The sequence below is a fragment of the Pipistrellus hanaki genome, assembly GCF_964339955.1.
Source record: "Pipistrellus hanaki genome assembly, chromosome: 11".
NCBI lineage: Eukaryota > Metazoa > Chordata > Mammalia > Chiroptera > Vespertilionidae > Pipistrellus > Pipistrellus hanaki.
Genome location: NC_140513.1, coordinates 69550585 through 69565523, shown reverse-complemented (window position 1 = coordinate 69565523; position 14939 = coordinate 69550585). Strand labels below are relative to the sequence as shown.

The following is a 14939-nucleotide window of genomic DNA, read 5'->3' as shown; positions in this document are numbered from 1 at the left end:
TGATGCTGATTATTATGATTAAAATATGTTCCCTAATTGGGCGAGCCAAAACTGCTATCCTAATTTTTCTAATTATTAGTGAAGCCAGATTATTTTTCACATGCTCAGTTATTTGTAATTTCTTCCATAAAATGCTGTTTTTATCTACTATCCTAGATTTACACTGAGTGGCTAGATTATTATGATCTCTGAATGCATAATAATCTGGCCACTCAGTGTATATCCTATATAATAAAAGGCTAATATGCAAATTGTCCCCTCGACCAGGAGTTTGACCAGCAGGTAGACTGGCTAACCGCCCATGTCCCCTTCCCCTGGCCAGGCTGGTAGGACCCCACCCATGCATGAATTCATGTACCAGGCCTCTAATATATATATGTATATACTGAGTAGCCAGAGTTCATAATAATCTGGCCACTCAGTGTATTTATTTATTTAAAATATATTTTATTACAGAGAGGAAGAGAGAGGGATAGAGAGTTAGAAACATCGATGAGAAAGAATCATCGATGAGCTGCCTCTTGCACACCCCCTACCAGGGATGTGCTGCAACCAGGTACATGCCCTTGACCGGAATCGAACCCGGGACCTTCCAGTCCACAGGCCAACGCTCTATCCACTGAGCCAAACCGGTTTCAGCTATTTATTTATTTTTAAAGAATATGTGACAAGAGAACACTGTAGGAAAAGGAACAAGAAACATCTTGGGAAATTAACACCACCCCCCAAAAATTTGATCCATACCTGGACTACACTATAATATTTTAATTTAGTTTCAAAGGAAAGATAAGCATCTAAGTAGAAAATATTAAAAAATTTAATATTTATATAAAACTGAAGAAGAATCTTTAAAAATAAAAATGTAGCCAAAACCGGTTTGGCTCAGTGGACAGAGAGTCGGTCTGCGGACTGAAAAGTCCCAGGTTTGATTCCGGTCAAGGGCATGTACCGTGTTTCCCCGAAAATAAAACATCCTCCAAAAATAAGACCTACTTACAGGTTTCCTTCTGAGTGAAATATAAGGCATCCCCCCGAAAATAAGCCCCCCCCCCCCGCTCTGTCTCAGAATGAAAATTAATTTAACGTAAACTGGTCGCTAGGGCCGCCCTGACTGGCGTCTAACAACCAGTGACGTTACACAGAGTCCTGACGTCACTGCTGTGTGGAGGTGGAGCGGAGGTCGGAGTGAGCTCTGAGCGCAGGGCGGGAGAGAGGAGGAGATATCTCACAGATGCCTGTAGAACAGGCGGACAGGACGTGGCAAAGGAGGTGAGTGCTGGTCTGTCTCTGGTGACACTACCTGATGCTCGCGGCCGCCCTCATGATGACTGAAGGTTCTCAGTCAGTGGCAGACCCTGCTCCAGCCCAGATCCAGCCCCAGCAAGCCCAGTGACAGTCCCCAGGCAGACCCCAAGGGGTAAATGTCTGATAAAGGGGTAGAGGGGATGTCTGGTGAAGGTGTTCAGTGGCACAGGGGTGGGGGATCACTTAAAATGACACAGGAGGATCAGAGGGGGCAATCAAAATGACACAGGAGGATCAAAAAGGGTTACTAAAATGGTAATCTCCCCTCTGATCCCCCCTGTGTCATTTTAAGTGATCCCCCTCCCCCCACCTTGATACCCCAATTCCTTTTTTATTTTTTTACCCCTAGAAATGAGCACAAAAAGAAAAAGCTACTCCGTAGAGTATAAGAAAGGAATCGTCGAAGACTCTTGGGGCCAAAATCTTACTGCTTTCTGCAAAGAGAAGATGTTGAGTATCCTATTGGTCCGAAAATGGCGAGCAGAGTATGGTAACCTCATTGTACAAGTGGACAAGGGAAATGCTAAAAAGCGCAAGTGTGGATCAGGTCAGCAACCATTATTTTCCGAGCTGGAAGACCTGATCTGTGAGGGTTGTTGACAGGAGAGCAAAGGCTTTGGTTGTGAATAGGGCTCAGATTTAAGAATTTGCCCTTGCAATAGCACCACAGTTTGACATAGTCCCCGAAGACTTCAAAGCATCACAACACTGGCTGGATAATTTCCTTCAGCGAAGTGAGCTGTCTTTAAGATCTATCAGTACAACATTGTTTAGGTTGGAAGATACTCAAGTTATTAAGCAAGCACTTGCATTCAAGTCCTTTATTGATGATGCTGACTTCTCTAAATATAATCTTTCCAACATGATTGCTATGGATGAAACTGCAGTGTTTATGGGCCAATCATCTCAAACAATTGAACAGCGGGTGCTCCTTAGTGTGCATTCCCTCCACTGCTTACGAAAGTGCACGTGTTTCCTGTATTTTGGCAATTCGTCTGGATGGCACTAAAATCCCACCTTTAATCATTTCTAAGGGCAAGAAGGAAAAGATTGAACGTGTTTTGGGCGTTTTTATTTTTGAAACTGAAAAAGCCTGGGCCACACAAGCAGTTATAAGGAAGTGGGTTGATTTAATGCTGCTGCTTGTTATTCAAGGGAGCCAAAGAGGTCTGCTAGTCTGGGATGCAGCCAGCACTCACCTCCCTAAAGACATGAAGATATTTCTTCATGAAAGAAAATAGATCAGATAATGATTCCTGCAGGAATGACGGCCTATATCCACACTCTTGATATTGCAATAAACAAGCCATTCAAAGACAATTTGCGCATGGAAATTAATGACTACATTGAAAATAGAATGGAGAAAAATCAGCGTGGAAACTTTGTGAAATCTAAACTGCAAGAAGTTGTGACTTCGGTGAAGAATTCATGGGAGAAAATCACTGACAGTTGCATTGCAAATGCACTGCGAGCAGGCCACCTTGACAAGAAGTACTTATTTAAAGACAGTGCTATTGCTAAACATGAGAGATTTGGTCCACTGATTCTGAAAGAAATGGAGTCACAAGAAATTCACCGGAAAATTCAGAAATTGGATTGTTATAATGATGTTCCAGAAGATGATGACATGCTTGTCATTGAATAAATGAGTAAATTCTTGATACTGTAGGATTCACCGTTTGTCTGGTTTGTGTTGACAACTACCGTACTACCATACCGTATACAGGTAATAAATTTCCTTTATTTTCATTTAACAATATATGTGTACCGCATTCTTCTTCATGGAAAAATAAGACATCCTCTGAAAATAAGACTTAGCGCATCTTTGGGAGCAAAAACTAATATAAGACACTGTCTTATTTTCGGGGAAACAGGGTACCTTGGTTGCGGGCACATCCCCAGGCAGCTGGTCGATGATTCTCTCTCATCGATGTTTCTAACTTTCTATCCCTCTCCCTTCCTCTCTGTAAAAAAATCAATTAAAAAAAAAAAAAATATATATATTTAAAATAAAAATGTAGAGTAATTTAGAAAACCTACTCTTGGCAGGAAAATCTAATATAAATTAATTAGTAAAAACTATAACATGGAAATACATTTTCAAAATAATTTTATTTTTTGTTATTATAAAAAAAGTTCACAAATAATATAAATCTTGTAAAACACACACACTCACACACTTGAATATCATGTTTTCCAGATTTGTATAATACTAATTTGGCAAAATAAACTCTATACAGAAGACTGGTCATTGGCCATATTCCCCAAGGCAATGTTCTTCAGTCTGGTAGCATACTATTACTAGGGAGAACAAAGGACATCTTTCATATTCCTAGTCAGAACAAGGGACATCTTTTTATGATTTGTAGAAAGTAATCAATGGAATAGTTTCAATGTTAAGGTTTCCTAGTTGTGCCCTGCTGGCGTGGCTCAGTGGTTGAGGGTTGACCTATGAACCAGGAGGTGACGGTTCTAATCCTGGTCAGGGCACATGCTAGGCTTGTGGGCTCGATCTGCAATGGGGCCTGCAGACAGCAGGTCAATGATTCTCTCTCATCACTGATATGTCTGTCTCTCCCTCTCTCTTCCTCTCTGAAATCACTAAAAAGTATATTAAAAAAGAGATTTCCTAGTTGTATAGCTACAACGCATGCATGACAGGAAGTTTTTTTTTTTAAATATATATTTTATTGAATTTTTACAGAGAGGAAGGGAGAGGGTTAAAGAGCTAGAAACATCGATGAGAGAAAAACATTGACCAGCTGCCTCCTGCACATCCCCCACTGGGGATGTGTCTGCAACCAAGATACATGCCCTCGACTGGAATCGAACCTGGAACCCTTCAGTCCGCAGGCTGACCCTCTATACACTGAGCCAAACCAGTTTCAGCACAGAGGAAGTTTATCAAAGAGTCTACGTACTCAGTAAGAACTGCTGTCTCCTAACAAAGACAACAGAATCATAGAGGAATAATGCAAATATTAAAAAACAAAAAAACAAAAACACACACACAAAAATTGGCCCTAACCAGTTTGGCTCAGTGGATAGAGCGTCGGCCTGTGGACTCAAAGGTCTAAGGTTCGATTTAGATCAAGCGCATGTACCTTGGTTGTGGGCACATCCCCAGTAGGACGTGTGCAGGAGGCAGCTGATTGGTATTTCTCTCTCATCAATGTTTCTAATTCTCTATCTCTCTCTTTTCCTCTCTGTAAAAAAATCAATAAAATATATTAAAAAAACAAACAAAAAAATTGATACAAAAATGAGGAACGTGATGGGCATTTTTTAGCAGTGACTCTAATGAATGAGCTGTACTGGAACAGCCCTCTTGGAAGTGACACTGAGACAGGGCTGTGGTGACCAGGTTCCTAGTCCGGTCTGCACATAACGGTTTCCGTAGAACTGCAGACCAGAGCTACCTTCTGCATCCACATCATAAGAAGAAAATAAATGATAATTCTAATAGTGATGCTCTCAATAAATTTCTTCTGCCACACTCCCATGGAACATGGAGGAACAAGACCATTCCCTCAAGGGGAAGGAAAGGGTAAATGGGTGGTAAGAAGGCAGGAAACCCATTTTGGGGCTGTTGTTCCTCACAGGTAGCAGCTGCTAGAGGCACATGACGGTGGGGTGGGGATTAAGAGTCTCATTTTGTTCATAAATTTGTAAATTCAGATCTGACATTATTGTTTCTTCCACTTAATTGATTCTGATATGAATTAATCTCTGTGAACAAACTAGTGAACCTGGAGCTATTCCTGAGAGCTGAAAATACACACCCTACCCACAACGCAGGCTGCTTTTCTCTCCTTTTAAAAAAATTTAATATTTTTATTGCTTTCAGAGAGGAAGGGAGGGAGAGGCAGAAAAGGAGGGCTGAGGAGGGGGAGGGGAGAGAAAAACCAATGATGAGACGTTGATTGGCTGCCTCCTGCACATTCCCTCCTGGGGATCGACCCTGCAACCCTGGCATGTGCCCTGGACGGAATAGAACCTGGGACCTGCCAGTCCGCAGGTCGACACCCTATCCACGGAGCCAAACCGGCTCGGCTCTCTCTCCTTTTTAGAAAGCAGCCTAATTAATTACCTTCCCCAAATTTGCCATATATAATTTTGGCAATGATGAGGCAATTACATCAGACTTGGCTCTACAATATGAAGTACACTTAATAAGCAGGAACATCCTTAATATCCAAATGTGATCCACAGGCACGTTTTCATGATAAATTATCATTTCATATCTAATTTAGCTGGTTAGAGAGTACAAAAGAACTGCGTAATTTTCTTCAAAAGAATCCTACCTTTTGATCTTCGATCTCTTGCTCTTTTAGCAGTCGCTCCAGGTCAGCCATATCATTATGCTCAAATAACTTAATGTTACTACGTGATGCCTGTAATCCTTTCTGAATAGCAAAGCAGGCAGCTCTATCTCTGTAAGGAAGAGGACAACCAAAGGGGTTTAAAGGGTCTTGGCATGTGAGTAGGTGACCTACATTCACTTGTTAACATGAACGTGACAAATAAATAAAGCACACCTGAGCATGTATACATCACTGTTTGCACTTCCCCCTGCAAGCACTTCCCACGAGGCTATATCCTGGTTCTGTTCCAGGCAGCACTCCTCTGTATTTTCACCTGCGTCAGCATGCTAAGGCCTTGCTCTCAGCAACGCTCTCCAGAAACACATGAACACTCGCACTGCACCACAGTGGCTCCTCTGGTTGGAATGCCACCAGCAAGAAAAGCAATCCTGCAGAGCTGACTATGCACATAACCAGGTAGAACTCTGAATCTTGCAGATTAAACTTGCATGAGATCTTCTAAACTGGGCTCATTAAGAGGAAATATATGTATATTTAAATATTTTATTGATTTTTTACAGCAAGGGAGAGGGATAGAGAGCTAGAAACATCGATGAGAGAGAAACATCAATCAGCTGCCTTCTGTACACCCCCCACTGGGGATGTGCCCGCAACCAAGGTACATGCCCCCGACCGGAATCGAACCCAGGAGCCTTCAGTCCGCAGGCCGACGATCTATCCACTGAGCCAAACCGTTTTCGGCTGCTTTAGTGTCTTATAATTGACAAATACAGATCTTTTACTTCCTTGGTTCTATCAGTTCCAGCAGTATTATTGTGGGATCTTTAGGATTCCTTGCATACAGTATCATGCCATCTGCAAATAATGACAGGTTTACTTCTTGCTTTCCAGTTGGATGCCTTTTATTTCTTCTTCTTACCAATCGCTGTGGCTAGACTTCCAGTGCTATGTGAATACGAGTGATGAAAGCATACATCCCTGTCTTGTTCCTGAACTTAAGGGAAACGCTTTTAGTTTGTCCCCATTGAGTGTGACGTTGGCTGTGTCCCATCAACAGCCTTTATTATGTTGCGATATATCCCCTCTGTTTGTACTTTGCTGAGAGTTTTTATCCTAAATGTGTGCTGGATTTTGTTAAATGCTTTTTCTGCATCTATGGATATGATTATATGACTTTTCAGGGGTCTTCAAACTACGGCCCGCGGGCCACATGCAGCCCCCAGGGGAGTCTGATCCTGCCCGCCAGGTTTTTTGGGCAGTGAGCGCAGCCAAGGTGTTACAGTAGGAATTAGTAGTTCATATAGTCCGGCCCTCCAGCTCTCTGAGGGACCGTGATCTGGCCCCCACTTTAAAAAGTTTGAAGACCCCTGGTTTATATAGTGTATCACATTTCAATTGATTTGTGGATATTGTACAAACCTTGCATCCCAGGAATAAATCCTACTTGATCAAGGTGTATGATCTTTTTTACATATTGCTGGATTTGTTTGCTAATATTTTGTTGAAGATTTTAGCATCTATGCTCTTGGCCTATAATTTTCTGTCCGTGTAGTATCTTCATCTGGTTTTGGAGTTAGGATATTCTGGCCAACGTCAGCCACTGCCAGTGTTCTACCTGGGCCACTCAGCACAAGCTATAACATGATCTGCAGGTGGATGCACCTCCTGGCAGGCTCCAGAGCCAGTAAACTCAGTGAACACCTTCAGACCATGTCAAAGCACCACCACCCAACCACCTCCACAAGCAATACACTTAAGAGGCAGACTCAGGGGGCATCAAAACCCTGCTAAGTCAGTCCTGTTCTGTGCAGTGTTGGGTCCCTGCACAGCTGATCCTCCACAGTAGTCGGAGGTCGGTGGTCCTTGCAGATGACTGGGCTGAAGTTAAATCCCTGCCACTGAAGTGCCCACAGCAATCAAGGCTCGACTACAAGAGAGAGGGGCATACAGCTCACATGGGGGAGAAAAGGTGGCACACCCTGAGTGCCAGTTTGTGACCAGGGAGGCTGTGCAACTGAGCCTACAGAACACCTACTACATTACCGCAGGTCACTCTGCCAAGCCTGGGAGAGGCAGCAGCTCCACCTAATACACAGAAACAAACACAAGAGGCTGCCAAATGAGGACACAGGAAACATGTCTCAAATACAACAGAGCAAAACTCCAGGAGAAAAACTAGAAAAATCAAGACAAGTAACTTACTAGATGCAGAGTTCAAAACACTGCTTCTAAGGATGCTCAATGAACTTAGTGAGAACCTCAACAGCATAAAAAAGGAACAGTCAGGCCTAGCTTGGCATGACTCAGTGACTAAGTGTTGACAGATGAACCAGGAGATCAGTTTGATTTCCAGTCAGGGCACATACACCAGTTGCAGGTTCAATCCCTAGGGGGAGTTGTGCAGGAGGCAGCCAATCAATGATTCTCTCTCATCATTGATTTTTCTGTCTTTCTCTCTCTCTCCTTTCCTCTCTGAAATCAATCAAAATATTTAAAAAAAAAAAAAAAAAAGGACCAGTCAGAAATAAAGGAGACACTAACTGAAATGAAGAGTAAATTTACACAGAGTCAACTGTAAAGTATATAAAGCTAACAATCAAATCAGCGATTTGGAATATAAAGAAGCAAAAAAACACGCAATTAGAATGCAAAAAAGAAAAAAAAATCTAAAAAAAGTGAGGATAGTGTAAGGAGCCTCTGGGACAACTTTAAGCGCATACCAACAATCACATCATGGGGATGCTGGAAGGAGAAGCAAGCAAGCAAAAAACTAAAAACCTATTTGAATATATAATGAGAGAAAACTTCCCTACCTTGGGGAATGAAACAGACATACAACTCCAGGAAGCATTCAGAATTGAAAAGCAGAGCTTCACAGATAGAAAAAAGCAAAAAGATTCATCACCACCAAACTAGTAATATGAAATGCTAAAGAAAAAGGGGGAAAAAAAGATAAAAAATCTATATTAATAAAAGGATAAAATGCTAATTAGACCAGATGTCCTCCAGAGGTCCTTCCTGACAAAACCCGGGGGGGAGGGAGGGGGAGGGCTCCAGCCTGCAAACTGCCCTCAGCCCCTTGCCCAGGCTGGCTCCAATCCCAGCGGGGACCCTCACCCCAATTGGGGGTGCCCCGGCTGCTTGCTCAGGCCAACTTCACCCCCCAGCAGGCTCCCTTCAGGGCAGGCCAGCTGGCCCCCACCCATGCACCAGGCCTCTATCCTATATAATAAAAGGATAATATGCAAATTGACCCTAAAGGCAGAACGACTGCTGGACCAGTCACTATGAGACGCACTGACCACATCTTGGTCCTTTTTCCCGGCCAGCAGGCTGCAATCACCTGATGGCCACCCGCTATGGGGGCAGGGTCAGCAAGCAGGCGGGAACGGCTGACCTCTCAGTCCCTTCCCCTGGCCATCAGGCACTGATCACCTGATAGGGAACAGGGAACTAGGGGTAGGTGGCAGCGGGGCTTGTGACAAGGCTGGCCTTGGGCAGCTGAGGAAGATGGCCCTGACCACAGGCCAGGCCTAGGGACCATACACATGGCACGAATGTTGAGCCCTGGGCCTCTAGTATAAACAATAAAGTTGTAATAAATATGTATCTATCAACAATTGAATCTGACCTAGCAGATTTGGCTCAGTGGAAGAGTGTCAGCCTGTGGACTGAAGGGTCCCAGGTTTGATTCTGGTCAAGGGCACATGCCAGGGTTGCAGGCTTGATTCACATTAGGGGGCATGCAGAAGGCAGCCAATCAATGACTCTTGCTCATCATTGATGTTTCTCTCTCTCACTCCCTCTCCCTTTCTCTCTGAAATGAATAAAAATATATAAAACAAACAAACAAAAAAAACCCCACAATTGAATCTTAAAAAAAAAATTATAAACAAGCAGAACAGAAATAGACTCATACAACTGTAATTTAAAAATTTAAAAATGACTAAAAAAAATGTAAAGTGACTCCTTAAAAACTTCTTATTTGATTACATTTTTAACAATAGTATTTTGATAGATTGACAAATAAAATATATTATAAATAGACTTCATCTTAAAACTTAAATTACAAATAGTGGGTAGGCTGGGAGGGACGTGGGAGCAGCAACATGGAAGATCCTTCTGGTGATGGACGTGTTCTGTGTTTTATCTTTATCGCTGTCAATAGCCTAGTGTGAAACTCTATTGTATAATAGTTTGCAAGAGGTGACCACTGGGAAAAACTAGGTAAAAGGCACAAAGAATCTCTGTATTATTTCTTAAAAGTGTATGTAAGTCCAAAATTATCTTAATAAGAATACTAGAGGCCCGGTGCACGAAATTCATGCATGGGAGGGGGTGTTCCTCAGGCCAGCCTGAATCTTCTCCAATCTGGGATCCTGGTGGGCCTAAACAGGCAGTCAGACATCCCTCTCACAATCCAGGACTGCTGGCTCCCAACTGCTCGCCTGCCTGCCTGCCTGCCTGATTGCCCCTAACCACTTCACCTGCCAGCCTGATCGATGCCTAACTGCTTCCTTGCCGGCCTGATTGCCCCTAACTGCCCTCCCCTGCTGGCCTGGCCACCCCTAACTGCCTTCCCCTACCGGTCTGGTTGCCCCTAGCTGTCCTCCTCTGTAGGCCTGGTCACCCCCCACTGCCCTCCCTTGCTGGCCCAGTCATCCCTAACTGCCCTCCCTTGCCAGCCTGGTCACCCCTAACTGCCCTCCCTACCGGTCTAGTCGCCTCCAACTGCCCTTCCCTGCAGGCCTGGTCAACCCCAACTGCCTTCTCCTATAGGCCTGGTCCCCCCCCCCCGCAACTGACGTCCTCTGCTGGCCTGGTTGCCCCTAACTTCTCTCCCCTGATGGCCTGGTCGCCCCCAACTGCCTTCCCCTGCAGGCAACTGGTTCCCCCCAGTTGCCCTGGTCCTCTCCAACTGCCCTCTCCTGCAGGCCTCGGCCCACCCCTCAACTGTTCTCCCCTGCAGGCCTGGGTCCCCACCCCTCAACTGTTCTCCCCTGCAGGCCTGGGTTCCCCCCACTCCCCAACTGTCCTCCCCTATAGGCCTAGTCACCCCCAACTGCCCTCCCTTGCAGGCCTAGTTCCTCCCAACTGCCCTCCCCTGCTGGACTGATCACCCACAACTGCCCTCCCCTGCTGGCCATCTTGTGTCCAGATGGGGCAGCCATTTTTGTGTTGGAGTGATGGTCAATTTGCATATTACCTGTTTATTATATAGGATTGCATTAAAAAAATATGAACATATACTTAGTAGAGTGACCAGGAATGGCTAAAATAACATAAACAACCACTGAGCTGAGACCTCCTATTGACAAGGCTTTTTTATCCCTGTTTACCAAAAAAGGAAGAAAATGAAGCTTTGGACACACTGGCTATGCATAATGAATTTATCAAAAATAATTTACTAAACACCATTTTTTACCTACAATGTTCCTACCAAATTTCTAGCAAAGTATTTAAAGTAATAAGAATAAATTAAGCCCTCACAGGTTTGGCTCAGTGGATAGAGCGTTGGCCTGCAGACTGAGAGGTCCCAGGTACCATTCCGGTCAAGGGCATGTACGTGGGTTGCAGGCACATCCCTAGTAGGATGTGTGCAGGAGGCAGCTGATCGATGTTTCTAACTCTCTATCTCTCTTACTTCCTCTCTGTAAAAATTCAATAAAATATATATTTTTAAAAAAAGAGTAAATTAAGTTGTCTCATGACTGACTAGAAACTGAAGTTCAAAGACACTGGGTAAAACATTTGGAAGTGAACTTAATCTAGTTTTCCTAGCAGTTAAAACCAAAAGGATAATATAGTACTTAATTTGTGACAAAGGAAGAATACAAACTCAGCTGTAACTGTACACTTTTCCTGGACTTAAAACTCAAAGTCTACAGTGAGGTTCTTGTATGAGGGTGATACTGGGTGACATGAAGTCGTCTGTAACTGTTTTTACTAAAAACCAGAAATACTTTAAATCAGCAGCTCTCAAGTCTGTGATGAGTCTTACTGGATTTTTTAACTTTGTGCAAAAAGTTAGTGAAATAGTCATTCTCATAACTACAGGGGGAAACACTAGCGCAGGCCACGTGCTGGAGAGCTAGCTGCCAGGCTGCTGCAGGGTGACGGGAAGAATGAACAGTGCGTGGCCCACAGGCCCGGCAGAGCCTGTGCTGCGCCCGGTGCTGGGCTTGCTGCACTAGCAGCAGTTCCAACAGTGAGTGAGAAGCAGGAGGAGGCTGCAGGGCCCAGGGAGGGCCAGTTGCTGTGACCTCTCTTTTGAGCTCCAGCCTCCATTCATTCATTCATTCACTGAACTGGCATTTACTGAGCACTATGAAAAGGCAATTAATTAACTACTAACACTGTGTATTCTGTGAGTCTGAGGCAAGATGATCAGAAAGCAGAGGGTGTGTGCTACACATGCCTGAGGACATGAGGAGGCCTGATGGGCTGAGAGTGCCATGTGGTCTTAGATTCACAAGGCAGACCTCTGTAGCTTTAAGTTCTTCTCCACATGCAGCATGGGTCCTGACCTGGCCTGAGAGGTTGGGGAAGACTTTCCTGCAGAAGTGATGGTATGTGCAGGGTGAGCAGGCATTAAACAGGAGATAAGGAACAATATACTTAGCATGTGAGAGGAAACTAGTATCTAAGGCTGGTGAGGCTATAGCAGGACAACCTGAGGGAAAATGGTACAAAATAAGTTTGAAAAAGTAGTCTAGAACATGCAAAATCAAAATAAAGACCTGGATCATTATTTCAGGAACAATGGGAGCTCTGACATAATCAGATTTGCATTAAAAAAAATTATTCTGGCAATGGTGTTGAGAGAGAGATAGAGAGAGCGCGCAAAAGTAAATTTGCTTTTCTTTTTTAAAAATATATTTAAAATTTTTTAAAATATATTTTTTATTTCAGAGAGACAAGGAGAGGGGGAGAGAATCATTGATCAGCTGCCTCCTGAACATCCCCCCCGCCCCTAAGGGACTGAGTTCACAACCCGGACATATACCCTGACTAGGAATTGAACTATGATCTCCTGGTTCATGGGTCCATGCTCCACCACTGAGCCACAATGACTGGGTGTAAATTTGTGGGTTTTTTTAAAATTCAAAGTAAATTTGTTTCCAAAATTCAAAGGGTCATTTAATTGTCCACTCAAAAGATGACAGAGGCTTGGGTTGGAGGCTTCTGGAAGGTGCAGGCAGCTGCCTGTGCTATGCTGGCCATACCCACTTCTCTCTGTCCTTCCTCTCCATAGCAAAGAGCAACCCATCTAGTATACATGCATGAGGGGGCAGATTTGCACACGGGAAGTGAAGGAAGCCCTCAACGCATGGCTTCTGTGTTCTTAACATGTCATGAAGCAAGACAACAGAGACAAGGGTTGAGCTGGGCACAGAGAAGCGGAGTCTCCCAGGGTTACCACATGGCCACAGAGCTGTGCGGGGAAGGAGATGGTTGGCCTCCTCCAGGCTTCTCGATAGCAACAAACAAAACCATAACGAAAGAGAGCTGAGTGCCAAACCTTTAGGTACTCTTCCTTCTAATGACTCTCACAAATTCTGTAGAATTACTTGGCTGGGGTGTCTATGAATTTCTTTTTTTTTAAAAATCTTATTATTTTAGGCAGCTATCCTCTAACAAAAGACTTTTCTAGGAAGGTGAATATTATTTTCAAAGGCATTTGATTAGAAAAGGAGGTAAAGGTTACTCACACAAACACAATGTCCCCTCTCTTAGAGTAAGCGGGAATAGCACTGGCTATGGTGGCAAATCCATACGAGTAGATAATGGCTTCTTCTGTCTTCATAAATTTTGCAAGGCGGTCTTCCAAATCCAAGTGCACATCTATTTCAATAATAAAAAATCAAATGGTCAAACTGTCATATAACTATTTTCACTAACTAAAGAATAAAAATAATCAGTTTAGTTATTAATACTGACACCTTATGGCCAAAATGTAATTGTTTTCAAGTGATAAGTTACATAAACTCTTTTGAGATAATTCTGGGCCAATAATACTTCTAAAAACTGTGAACTGAATCAGCTACTCACCTGTCCGTACAATGTGGCTCCAACTTGGGGTTCTGCTTTGATACCACTCTAGCCCAAGAATTCAAGGCCCAGTCACTTTACCAGCTTTGAAGTCCTTCGATCAATGCACGATATTCATTACTAATGCCTTCCTGCCTTTTAGCAGAAGTACCAAACCAAGCACTAAGACAACTGTTAACCAGCTTCTAATGCAAAAGGAGGAGGGGGGAGAACGCGGGTCATTTAAAAAGAAGCCCATGCACTCTGCACCAGACAGTGGCTTTGAGCAGTGGTCACTCCACAGCGGTGCCAGTACCGAACTACAGCACCTGCCATCACTCTGCTTTTTAAGTGTACTGGGGAACTAAATTTAAAGTACCAAGAGAAAGGGGTTCTTTTACAGAGAGAGCTTAGGAAGAATGCTGATGTAATAATAGGAACAAATGTTGGTTAAACTTTTTTTCCTTCTTACATCATGGTTCCCTTTAGCATTTCACCTCCCCAGCCTGAGCATGAGGCTGCAGGCCCGGGTGGAAGAACCAGTGATGTCTAGAATCAACAGTGCACTGACTGGCCTTGAACCTAAAACCTTCAAAGTGCTCTTATCAGGAGAGGAGAGGATGTTTACAGCTCCCTTTAGCTCTTTCACTACAGCAGCGCCCAAAGCTTCCCCACATGCTCTGCGCAAGGAGAACCAGCAACCGGTAAGAAAGGGTGCCGTGGGCTTCGTGGGAGCGGAGGGCGGCCAGAGGTGGGGAAGGCGGGCTTTCAGGCCATGGCAGAGGGAACCGCAGCACGGCCAGGGAGGGGAACTTGGAAGTCTAAGCAGCAGCAGGGACCTCGGTGGTCTCTGGAGAGGGACGGTGGGAGGCCTGATGGGCTGACACAGCGCTCTGGCCCGGATGCAGAGGCCTGTCAGAGGGAGCACCACTCCAGGAGATGCGAACCCCACCACCCTCAGCATCAGCCTTCTTGCAGGCGGCACTGGCACCTCCCTACAGAGACCAGGCCTGAGGGACAGGCATGCCCCTCCCCTCGGGTGCCTTCTTGGTGAGAAGGGGGAGTGACGAGACTTAAAAAACTGAGACACTCAGAAGAGACGATGTAACTGCTGGGTACAAGCTGGACTGTGAGTGGACTATATTCCCATTGGAAGGGACATGGTGAACTGTCAAGGACCAGGTTCTCACACCCTCCAGGAGGGACAAATGAGGAAGGTCAGTTCAGCTATAGGAAATAAGAAACTTCTTTCTTAGCATCTATAATAATAAAAGGATA

General features: G+C 44.3%; 1 protein-coding gene across 2 annotated transcripts in view; it reads right to left on the bottom strand.

Moving 5' to 3' along the window:
- Positions 1-14939, bottom strand: part of SPTLC1 (serine palmitoyltransferase long chain base subunit 1) — a 65524-nt gene that overhangs the window by 24066 nt on the left and 26519 nt on the right. For both annotated transcript variants that reach the window (XM_084899030.1, XM_084899031.1), the window contains 2 exons: positions 13343-13475; positions 5610-5739 (listed from right to left, as the gene is read on the bottom strand). In XM_084899030.1, coding sequence (XP_084755156.1) covers positions 5610-5739; positions 13343-13475 — 263 coding nt within the window. The remainder of the gene's footprint in view (positions 1-5609; positions 5740-13342; positions 13476-14939) is intronic.